Here is a 13,063-nt window from a genome sequence, read left to right on the forward strand (position 1 = left end):
TGTTTGATGTGTTTGAGCTTTTGATGTTGACATTTGATTAGGAACTTTCTGTTTTGAATTTTCCTCCGAGTTCAGTATTTTGGGGATTTTTCTTTTTATGCATATGACAGCAAGTGATTCTTCAAACTGAAAGTCACATACTGTATGGGCCATTTATTTTCATTGGTATCAGTTTTATGAATAATCAATTATTCTTGGATATTTGATTTGATTGTTTTACTTACATCTGCAAAGATACATGAACATTTTGTTAAACATTTTAATCTATTGCTTCACCTTTACCAATTAAATCAACAAAAGATGATAATGAATCCAAACATGCCAAAGGATCTAACTCTTTTGGAAATATAATATGTTTGAATGCATGAGTCTTACTCTATAAGTTTACATTAAATCTAAATTATGATAATTTTGGTAAGAAGAGATACCAATACATATTCAAATTTATTTAGTATGACATCCATTATCACTGAACTAGAACTGGTATAATGTTTTGCTGAAGTACGCCTGAAGGTGCAAGATTTTATCACTGTAAAGAAGACACATTGATGGCCTTCGGCAGATATCTGACACATTCACCATTTTCATTCTCAATTTTATTAGATTTGATTTGACTGATATGGTGCTTAGATCATGTAGATATAAAAATTAGAACAAGGATCCACAATTAACAAGTTTTTTACCTGATTCTTCTTCCAGTCCAACATCTTCATTGGACATAAAGTTAGGAGTACCAATAAGGTATGGTAGTGGTCTGCTTATGTAGGGATCCTAAAATAGAAAACATAAGTTAACTTTATAATATGCATTCTTTCTTTGATTGCTAACCTAGATTATTCTTTTTCTAGATTAAATGTTTCTATTTTTTAATTTTAAGAATCAATAATAAGTTAGCCAAATCTATTCCACCAACTTATTTTTTTTGAAATTTTAATATTATAAACAGGTCAATATACATGTCATAGAAAGATGCAAGTAATGTCATAATACAAGGCATTTGGGGAAAATATATATATAACTAAATGTATATTTTGAAATGAATAATTACAAAAAAAATATATTCAAAATTTGAATTAGGTTTTTTTTATAGCTTAATATCATAGTATATGATATATGGGTCATATTGTTGAGGGCCATACTGTGACCCTTTAATTGCTATGTAAATGTAGGATAGTGTCTTTTCTTACAAACCTTAGCCTCTAATATAGGATCCACCCTATAGTTTGTGTCGTCATCATCTTCAGAGTCAGAGTTTACAACATTGGAATCTAAAGCCTCAAATGCTTCCTCTGTTACTTTTATTCCTAACTGTAAGGCTTCTGATACTTTGGGTATTAGTTCTGCTTCTCTCTGCTCTCTGGTCTTTTCCTACAAAATAGACAGATAAAATACTGACAATGTAGGTTATTTTTGTGGATTGTCTCCCCTTTTCATAATTTCAATGCAGTACAAATCTTTAATGTGGGTGTTTTTATTTCATGCATCTAATGTAAAATGTCCCTGCCAATGTTATCTATTACAACACTAATGTTAATTCTAACTAACAGTTCATACAGACTAGAGGCTCTAAAGAGCCTGTGTCGCTCACCTTGGTCTATGTGAATATTAAACAAGGGAAGCAGATGGATTCATGACAAAATTGTGTTTTGGTGATGGTGATGAGTTTGTAAATCTTACTTTACTAAACAGTCTTGCTGCTTACAATTATCTCTATCTATTATGAACTTGGCCCGTAGTTTCAGTGGAAAATGTTAATAAAAATTGTTAAAAATTGACTATAAAGGACCCTTTGGGCCAGGTGAGCTAAAAATGATTACATTGTCTTTGTTTTGAAAATCAGTGAAAAATGACCCAGTGTGTAAAATGATAACGTTGCATTGGTTTGCTGTTTCATTGAATTTCAACCTAGATATTCATCTCCTTTTATTAAATGTATTGTCTTTATATTCAAATAATCAAATAATCAAATTGTGGATGCAACATGTTTTCTGATTGGCTGAACATGCTTTGTCTATCAGCTCATAGACATAGTTTTGTCATGTGATCTGAGTTTACCAAAATGAATGTTTTCTTCAAAAGTTACTCTTTACAAATATATAATTTAGAATTGAATCATAGATAATGACTGTAATAATATTTTTTGGGATAATTTGAAATAATTTTTAAAATGTGGTGTATATTTTTAAATAACCTGCTACATGAAAATAAATGAACAGGAAAATATCTGAAAAGTCTGAATTACCAATACCTATTTAATTTTATAGAAGCATGCTCACTTTGATTGAGGGAAATTTGGGTTTAAAAGAAAGATAAATCCATCTAAAATCTAAATCTAGGGAGACGGATTTATAAACGTTTTTCCAAACTTGTTTCGGAATCCCATATTTGAACTTTATGTAACATTGTAATATTTGTCTTGACATTTTTGATTAATAAATACTGTTTAAACTAATCTAAAGAGAAACAAAAGTGATTTGTTTTCCATTTTTTGTTTTTTATTAGAACTTCTGATTTGGCCATTTCATATTCAGGGACTTACGTTTGAATTTTTCATTGGAGTAAGGTATTTTTTATTCAACTTTTTATTAATATTTACCTGTGTTTCTTCCTTGTTTGCTTCTTTTGTTGTGTCTTCACTGCTAACATCTTCATCATAAACTCTCTGAAATCAATGAAATAATATGTAAGTCTAAGAAGTCATTAATTTTATTTTAATTTTATATCAACACTTTTTTCAACAGTCAGAGCATTTACATTTACATCTCTTATTCGAAAAACAGGGAAATGAAGCATCTCTTTAATTTGAAATCAGTCTCGAATTTACTACGATATGCTCAAAAATTTTCACATTTTCCCTGAACTTAAAGTATACGAACAGTATTAGTATTAGGCAGAAAACATAGCACTTTGTGGTGTGAAAACTGTAAGAAAATGCATGAATATTATCATGCAAAGGTAAATTCTTAGACTAGCAACTGAACAAAGCATTTCTGTTTCTATTAGTATATATACTCTAAGATAAGTGTTTCAATAATCACAGTGTAAGTATTTATATATTTTTTTCAGCATTTAAATAGTTTGTTAATTTATGTTTTCACTTTTAATATAAAATTATTGCAAAAACTAGAAAATACACAGCAAAGATTTTAAATCATCTGAAACTTACATTTTCCACAAACTGTGTATTGGCCAGCATAATGAAATCATTGAAAACATTGTGTACTCTTACACCTGTCATCTAAAAATATAATAAAAATAGTGTTAATTGTTTTTAAATTTCATATGTCATAAGTGCTGTGTTAATTGTAAGAAAATAAGATGTTAGTGCATGAGGGTTAAGATTTCGTTTCACAACTAAGCTTCTTTTTTTTTACATTTTTTATACTAAAGTATACATATGATTATAAGACTGTTAGATGTTTACTTTTTTCTCAATTTTACACCACAAAGAAAATTTCTCTTCTTATTATATGTGCAGTAAGATAACTAGCACTGACAACTGTATCACTCCTGTCAACAGAAAATTGTCAGTAAAAAAAATATCAAAAGAATCATCCTTTCAATTGTTCTACATTCAAATTGGCTAAAATTGTATTGGACAAAATATAGAGCTCAAAACCTGTTCTCAATATTTTACAATATATTCAAAATAACTTCATATGCTAGGAGAATTTAATTAGACGTCATCAACCTATATTCAATATACAGAATTTTCTAGTATTTTTATATCAATAATATTATGAATATACATGTATTGTTTATTTTACCTTTGTTTCATGAAGAAGACCGTCAACCTCTTTTCCAATCTCATGTACTCTCGAAATCATTTGTTGAGAAAAATCTTGTAAATGATGAAGTAACTATAACAAATAATCATGAATCTTTATAAAAATATTTTTTTGTCAACAAAAAGATAGATATATTTTGTATTCTTCAAATTTTTAATCATTTGCCACATTTAAATTAGTTTGTAATAGTGTAGGATCTGAGAAGACAGATTACAGTGTAATTGTTTTTTTTTATTATTCAAATAACATGAGTATCACATTACTATAACATGTACATGATGTATAAAGAACAAATTTTCTTATAAGTAAGTATATTTTCTCAATCGTAATTTCAAACTTTAATCAACATAATGCCTTCATGAACAAATTAAAGTGAGCTAATGTACAGCTACATGCATTTCATGCATTTAAGGGCCAGCTGAACCTCCGGGTGCGGGAATTTCTCGCTACATTTAAGACGTGTTGGTGACCTTCTGCTGTTGTTTTTTTCTACGTTCAGGTTGTTGTCTCTTTGACACATTCCCCATTTCCATTCTCAATTTTAAGAAAAGAGTATACTTTAAACTTCAGAAATAAATGCAGGCAATTAATTCTTGACCTCTAGCATGTCTAGCAGAAATACAAAATCTAATTAATGTGATTGTAATTTTTTTACGAAGGAAAATCAAAGTATGAAAGTTTTTTTTTATTTTTGTGAATCTGATACTGTTGCATTGGTGGCATAAATTGTTAAAAAAACATGAAAAACATTTCAATATTTTTTTAATTTAAAGCATTACAAACATGACAAATAAATAAATGAAAGACAAAAAGTAGCAAAAATACCTTTAACCCTTTCCTCCATGGATTTTTTTTTTTCTCACATACTTGATTCGCATAGGATTTTTTTAACAAAAAAAAATCATCAGGTTTTAAGTCTTAATGCATTGTGAAAAGTATATTTTGTCTATGAAATTCCAGTCAGATATTCCTATAATGAATGTCCTTTTGATATTGGATACAATTTTTTTTAAGTCTGATGCAGACATTTTGTAGTCAAAGTGTTTCAACAGAGGTACTACAAAGGCATCAATAAGGAGGAAAGGGTTCAATGACAAGATGCTTTCAAAAATAATGTTCCTATTTTTTTTCCATTGTGCTATTAGCATCATTTGAACCCTGAAGTTTTTTTATGTTGATGAGTAAATATAACATGAATCTTAATTCTAATTCTTAACTACATGGTCTATGCTTTGCAAATACATAAAACTTCATAAAATTGACAAGGAAGACAGAGCTTCTATTATTTAACTGACATCATAGATTAATACTGTTATCCTACCCCAGCATCGCCAGCAAGGGACCAGTTGTTGGCATTTTTTCTCATCTCATCCATGGTCCATGATTTTTCCCAAAGCCTTGTCCCATTGCTAGGGGATTCTCCATCTACTGGACCATTCATCTACAAATAGAAGAAACACTATGTTTTATGTTCATTATATTTGGTTTTTATGAATTGTTTTAATTAAATGGTGTCAGTCACGTTTGAATTCAGTTAACAAGTTGATCTGTGGGCAACTTGCAATATAAACAGTCTTTAATATGTATTTTTTTTCAGTTTTAGAAAAGAAATTAAACCTCAGAAATTAATTTTCAAGAAGCTTACATATATAGCCTTGCACATCATGTACATTTTACATTTTTAATATATTTGTTTATCGATCTGCTCAGAAGTAGTGAAAAATATTTCTTTAAGAATTTGCTGCATTCCCCCCTTAAAAAAACTGCCATTCCATTCCAATTACTGTGAATTTGAAAAGAAAAATGGTTTGACACTGGAAAAAAGCACTAATTTGAAGAATAGTTTCTGGGGTGGTGGACTATTACAAATATTATGGTCAGGTCACAATCTGTTTAAAAATAATTGATTTTTATAGACTTGATTTCAAACAACTGCATGAAGCATGAATTCTTACTGAACTCCATCATACATTGCATACAGAGATACATGCCACTTACTTCGGCTCATGGCTTACGTAACCAAATTTATATCCCATGGCCTATATACACGACAAATGTGTTTGCAATTCCAAATGTAAAAAATAGGTATTAAAATACTTCCACATTTTTGTGTTTTGTTGATTTTAGAATGTTTTGTTTTATGAATAAATGGTATGATTTGGTAGAAAAAATTTAATTCAGTGATACATGTGTATGTATGTACTGGTAAATGCCACTGATATTCGAAGAACCCTTCAAAAGCTGCGAGGGTACAGTGTCATCCATGTACACTCCCAATCGGGATTAATGGAGATGTGTCACTTACGTATATTTATACGACAATTATTTTTACAAGGACAATTCAATCTCCACCCAACACAAAGGGAGTGCTAAGTCTGTTTTTATGGCGGAGGAGGCCGAAGTACTCGGAGAGAACCACCGGGCCACTAGCTATATATAGGTAGAAACAGACAAACCAGAGAGATATAAGAAGATTGATCTCCAGATCAAAGTAGGGGACGACTTAGAACATTTTGTAGAACTACCGAGGCCCCCCAAAGTACCCATTCTAGTTTGAACTCTGTTCTGGGTACCAGAGATGTGTGTGAGAGGGTGAAAATTACCCTTCTGATGTACTGATATTTTTAGCATCCCGATTGAGAATCCAACTCCGGACCTTCAGCAGGGGGTCTCATTGTGGGGGTTCCCATCCTGGATCCAGCTTACTGTTTTGTTAGATTCCCGTATCCCGCTTACACTATGTGCGTAAGTAATTCTCATTTTTTTGCCATTTTCCGGGTCCTGCAAGACCTCATTTTTCACGACACAATAATTAGTCTTTCACGTTTCATGCTTATGAAAAATCGGCAATCCCGCATCACGCTTAGACCCCAATGAGACCAACTCAGCACTGTAGCCATCAGTCTTAACCATTAGACCACGAACTCACATCATCATGATATACATACATGTACATGAATCATGATGTAAGAGTTAGACAAATAATTGTATTTGAAAATGAAAGTTATAAATATTTCCCAGTTTGAATTCATCATGTTCATGGTGTTTCCTTATTGTGGATGTTAGTTGAACCCTATGGATGTGTATTGCGATCATCAGGTCAGGAATAACCACCAATTGGTGGATTATACCTCAATTGACGTATAATCCACCAATTGAGGTATATTGGTATAGACCAATTGACGTATAATGCATTTTTTTGGTAACAAAATGCTAGTGTGAGAAAGGAGCATGATTTTGCAACTTGCAACCTATTTTATGACCCTTATTGGGTCCTCCAAAAGTTTTAGTTTAGTCAAAGCCTGCTGCATCTCTTGAGAATGCATGAGTACAACAATTCTTTTGTTGAAACATTTGTACTATTGACCATGATTGACTCTTTATCATGAAAGTCAAGTATTAACAAAGAGCTCCATTCACCTGTTTGAGTTGTACTCATGATCACATGACTGCAGACAGTAATGATGTCCATTGATAGGTGATTACAGGTAAATTTGCCAATCAAGAATTGACAAGATAACAATAGAAGAAACTGGAAATACAATTTTTGATTAAATGCAATATGTTATGTCACTATACTAAACTAGGAATGTTTGACAAGTTTTCATACCATAATATGGTTTTAAGAAAACAATGCTCCATTTTAGTAGAATAATTTGTTTTGAAAAACAAACAATTATACACCAATTGGTCTATACCATTATACCTCAATTGGTGGATTATACGTCAATTGAGGTATAATCCACCAATTGGTGGTTATTCCTGACCTGATCATTTGTAATAAAGATTTGCGGATATAATTTTACAATGTCAACACAATTTAACCATGTTTGCAGTTGATTTATGACTCTTTAAATATGTTCGGTGCTATGTCAGTGTTTCCATCTTGATACTTATGTTTCCTCGTGTTTTCTGTTTACCTCTGGTTCCATAATAATATTATTTTGATGTATAAATGATTAAATGTGGGTGTTCATCTATTTGTATTTTTCCATTTCCTGTGGTCTGTCACATGATCACAGTAAATTATCTCCCTTTAAAGTACATATTCTCGGTCTCACTAATTAGCGACAACCAGAATTTTAGCGACAACAAGCGTCAACAAGCGACAACAAGAATTATGTTAGCGACAACAAGCGACAAGAAACTATTTAGCGACATTGAAGAAAACACATTTTTGTTTAATTTAAATTAATTATTGCAATAAATATTAAAAGTATGCAAAAGAAAATAATTTTAGCGACAAGAAAGTTAAAATTGATAGAAAAAAATGAAACATTATTTACATATTCATTTTATCATCTATTGTGTATAACAGCCTTTAATTATTGTATTATGAGATTTGACATAACAAGAGTACACTTAGAACATAGTTTAAAGCAAATGAATCAAAATATTATATTCCATTATGCCCACTCTATATATATCTCCATTCGTTTATTCATACTTTGACTTTGATGAAAACAGATACATGTTTACATTATCGTAAACATATTTACATATTTAAAAATTAAAAAAAAGAAGCTCAATCTCATTCTTCCTCACAAATGTTTCATTTCTTCGTCTATCTATATAATAAAACATTTTAATTAGACATATCTGCTTGTAAATTTAAATAAAAGCATTGCATACAAATTCTTTATATCTTATAAAAAAAAATGTTTTTTTGTCGCTAATTAGTCTTCTTGTCGCTTGTTGTCGCTTGTCGACGCTTGTTATCGCTTTTTGACGCTTGTTGTTTCTAATTAATGAGACCCCATATTCTCCAGCCCCAAGTGTATCTTTCTCCTAATTACACGGACCACCATGGTCCAAGATACCACTGTTAACTCGAATATATCTGCGTCCTCTTTCGACAAAACGTCTCTTCCCTGAACTTTTTACATTTCTTTGTTTCAACCGAATATATTTCAAATAAATGAAATTTGTTATGTTTGCATGGGAATCAATTAGATATCATAAGTTTTGTTCTCGCGGTTTGATAACTTGATTTGTCTCAGCTTTGACACATTCCCCATTTCCTTTCTCAATTTTAGGATACGACTACACGCAGTTTTACCGTGACATGTTACAAATTAAAACAACTAATATCATCTTTTATTTCTATAACAATTTAAAGTTTTCCCTTTCCTTTGATATAGACACACCCTTAAGGTTTTCTGATTTCAGTGACTTTATTTTCACTGTGACCATTATATTACTATTAGTGTATATTAAATAATAGTCCCAGATTTTGCATGCGAAAAGGTTTTGTACGGAAAAAAATCATACTTAGAAAAAAGCTAGCCTACCCCCTTTGAAGTTAATTTGATATGGTTGCTGCCAAAAACACTTTTTTTTTCATTAAAACATTCTACTGAAGACCACTGACAATTTCGTGTCTGATACGAATATTTTTTTCCAATTGTTAAATACAATAATGCTGCAGTTCAAGTTCTTGTCATGGGTATGAAATGGTTTTAGAGTGATGAGACATGTCAAACACACATTTCATAATTAATGAGCACAAAAACTATTTACATTTAAGAGTTTTACATTTCAATTTCATCAAATTCGGACCTCATATTATAAAATTGAGAATGGAAATGGGGAATGTGTCAAAGAGACAACAACCCGACCATAGAAAAAACAAAAGCGGAAGGTCACCAACAGGTCTTTAATGTAACGAGAAATTCCCGCACGCGGAGGCATCCTTCAGCTGGCCCCTAAACAAATATATATACTAGTTCAGTGATAATGAACGCCATACTAATTTCCAAAGTGTACACAAGAAACTTAAATTGAAATAATACAAGACTTACAAAGGCCAGAGGCTCCTGACTTGGACAGGCGCAAAAATGCGGCGGGGTTAATCATGTTTGTGAGATCTCAACCCTCCCCCTATGCCTCTAGTAGTTTTGACAACTTGGCTTTTTTTTTTTACAATGTTGTCATTATATGGAATATAAGCTAGTAGTATTTAGGGGTGAAACACCAAGTTTGAATTAACACTATAGTTATCCTTGACAATTTGATAGCTTTCCAAATTCTAATGATATTTTTCATATTATTGCGATTCAAAGGCGTTCCCTGAAGACCAATATCTTATTTACATTAAAAAAAATTATATAGAAAACAAATCATTATTGAAAAAAAAGCCACACATTTATCAATTTCAAAATTTTGTCTAACTTTACCCATAAGTCAGTATTCCGGCATGCACCTTTAACTTTTACCTTGGTTAACAATTGACTAAAAAAATGATAAAACGTAATTTATATATATCTATGGCACGCCTGAACCACTTTTATTAATTAATCTTCCGCTCGGCGAAACATCCACATCATTTCAACCCTGGCTACGCCACTGTCAATGATGATTGTGGCCAAGTTTAGTTTAATTTAGCCCAGTAGTTTCAGAGGAGAAGATTTTTGTAAAAGCTTCAACTTCTGTCAAAGTTTGGTTCAAATCCAGGATAGTTTAAGAAAGTTATTAAAATTTCAAAAACTTTAACCACAGAGTGAATATTTGTGGGGACGACGACGGAATGTAGGATTGCTATGTTTCACTATTTCGAAAAATGTTGAAGGCTAGCAAAATTAAGACCACTTGTAAGTAATATACAAAAAAATTTGTAAGGGTTCCGCGGAACCCAGTGTCTCGCCTACTTTTGCTGTAAATCGCAGGCTCAACAAAAAGGAGGGAAAAAAATCAATAAAAATATTCCTTTCGATTGTAAGAAACATCTGTCCAAGTTTGGTAAAAATGTAGGATAGTTATAAATGAATATATAATTAATGTTTTGAAAACTTAAACTGCAGACTGTATGTAATGTTAACTTGAAGAAAATCTAAGTCCCTTTAAAAGTAAAATACAGAAAAATTGGAGTTATCTTTTTACAAAATTTACTTCTGGATACTATCTTATGATCATAAATAAGCTTCTGTCCAAGTTTGGTATAAACCCAGGATAGTTTAAGAAAGTTATTAAAATTTTAAAAACTTTAACCACAGAGTAAATGTAATGTTTCCCTGCAGAAAAACTAAGTCCATTTAAAAGTAAAATACGGAAAAAATGGATTTATTTTAAAAATTTTTTACTTCTGGATACTATCTTATGATCATAAACAAGCTTCTGTCCAAGTTTGGTACAAACCAAGGACAGTTTAAGAAAGTTATTAAAATTCTAAAAACTTTAACCACAGAGTTAATGTAATGTTTCCCCGCAGAAAAAACTAAGTCCATTTATAAGTAAAATACGGAAAAAAATAGAATTTTATTTTTACAAATTTACTTCTGGATACTATCTTATGATCATAAACAAGCTTCTGTCCAAGTTTAATAGAAATCCAGTATAGTTTAAGAAAGTTATTAAAATTTCAAAAACTTTAACCACAGAGTGAATATTTGTGGACGCCGCCGACGACGACGCCGACGGAAAGTGGGATCGCTTAGTCTCGCTTTTTCGACTAAAGTCGAAGGCTCGACAAAAACAGGAAATATTTTTTTACAAAATTTCCATCTGAATATTAGCTTGATTGTAAACAAACTTCTGTTCATGTTTAGTACAGAGTTATTAAAATTTCAAAAACTGAGTGAATATTTGTAGAAGACTACAAAAGAAATGTAGGATGGCTTAGATAGTCTTGCTTTTGCCACTAAAGTTGCAGGCGCTATAAAAACATGAAAATAAGTTCATGGTCAGATGTACCTCATCAGACAAACATGTTTACCTTTATATAATCATTCTGTATACCAAATATATATAGTTGACCCTTTTTTTGAATATCTCTTATAACTTTTACTTATAGTATCCAAGAAATAATCCTTATCACAAAATTTAAAATTTGAACAAATATCCATGAAAATAAGGTCAAGGTCAGAAGAACTACCATTTGATTTTTAGGGGGGGGGGGGGGGGGGGGGCTAGGATGAAATTTGAAAAAAATAGGCAGGACAGGAGTTTTGAGTAAAAAAAAAGGCAGGATGAGCATCTTGGTAAAAAAAAATTCAGGATGACAATTTGGGTAAAAAAATTCAGGATAAACTAGTAAAAAAAAAGGCAGGACCGAATAGAGTAAAAAATAAAAAGGCAGGACAGGATTACAACTAAAAAAAAAAGCAGGACAAAATTTTTCATCCTAGCCCCCCATAAAAATCAAATGGTAGCTCCCTTAGACAGACATGTGCACCATACAATCATTCCATCCATTAAAACATAAATAAACATGAAGAATTAGGTTGTTTCAGAGAAACAAATACATAATCACAAAACTGAACATTAATCACTGAACCATGACTTGTTTAGGCTAGGCATTCCCTCAGGATGGTAATAATGAATTGCTGTTTAAAGTCCTGTGGCAATTAAATGCATATTCAGGACAGGTTCGTGAATATTAAGCCTACTTTGTGCAATCCACAAATAGAGCAGCAGCAAATGCCATTTTTTAAATCATTGGTTTTAACATGCCAGGGGGTCCAACTTGAGACCAACGCAATAACACAAGACCACTGATGTAATCTTTGTATGAAGGACATGTATACCTTTTTTATAATTTTATAATATACCAAATATATAGTCAGCCATATTACACATAAGGTTGCAACCATTTGATTTTCTGGGGGGGGGGGGGGGGGGCTATGTTTTTTTTTTCCTGTGCAAACTTTTTTTTTCGCCTTTGGCGAAGAACAATATATTTTTTTAGCGACAAACCAAAAACATTTTTTTTCTTTCAATTTTAGCATTACATAGTGGCAGCTGAGGGTGAAACCAAAATTTTTTTTTTCTCATGGTCCGAAACAAATTATTTTTTCACCAAAACCTGGAAACAAACTTTTTTTTCCAAAAAAAACCATAGCCCCAGCCCCCCCCCGAAAATCAAATGGTTGCTGCCTAAAAATGTCAAATTCATGTCATAACAAGAATGTGTTCAAAGTACCCAACATGGATGCCCCCACTCGCATTATCATTTTACATGTTCAATGGAACATGAAATTGGGTAAAAAGTCTTCTTTGGAATTAAAATTAGAAAGATCATACCATAGGGAATGTGTGTACTAAGTTTCAAGTTGATTGGACTTCAACTTCATCAAAAACTACCGACTAAAAACTTTAACCTGAAACTTGTACTTTCCTTTTCTATTTTAATTGGACCGTGAAATTGGGGTCAAAAGTCTAATTTGGCTGTAAAATTAGAAAGATCATATCATAAGGAACATACATACTAAATTTCATGTTGATTGCACTTCAGCTTAAAAAAAACCTACCTTGACCAAAAACTTTAACCTGAAGCGGGA

The 13,063-nt window shown here is 31.5% G+C and overlaps 1 protein-coding gene across 2 annotated transcripts in view; it reads right to left on the reverse strand.

Moving 5' to 3' along the window:
• Nucleotides 1-7,819, reverse strand: part of LOC134690923 (WASH complex subunit 2-like) — a 58,707-nt gene extending 50,888 nt beyond the window's left edge. For both annotated transcript variants that reach the window (XM_063551099.1, XM_063551098.1), the window contains exons 1-7: nt 7,709-7,819; nt 5,110-5,229; nt 3,768-3,860; nt 3,167-3,238; nt 2,597-2,662; nt 1,192-1,368; nt 684-771 (exon numbers count right to left, since the gene is read on the reverse strand). In XM_063551099.1, coding sequence (XP_063407169.1) covers nt 684-771; nt 1,192-1,368; nt 2,597-2,662; nt 3,167-3,238; nt 3,768-3,860; nt 5,110-5,229; nt 7,709-7,720 — 628 coding nt within the window. In that variant the 5' untranslated portion in view covers nt 7,721-7,819. The remainder of the gene's footprint in view (nt 1-683; nt 772-1,191; nt 1,369-2,596; nt 2,663-3,166; nt 3,239-3,767; nt 3,861-5,109; nt 5,230-7,708) is intronic.
• Nucleotides 7,820-13,063: the final 5,244 nt, after the last annotated feature.

The sequence above is a fragment of the Mytilus trossulus genome, chromosome 11, assembly GCF_036588685.1.
Source record: "Mytilus trossulus isolate FHL-02 chromosome 11, PNRI_Mtr1.1.1.hap1, whole genome shotgun sequence".
Lineage (NCBI taxonomy): Eukaryota > Metazoa > Mollusca > Bivalvia > Mytilida > Mytilidae > Mytilus > Mytilus trossulus.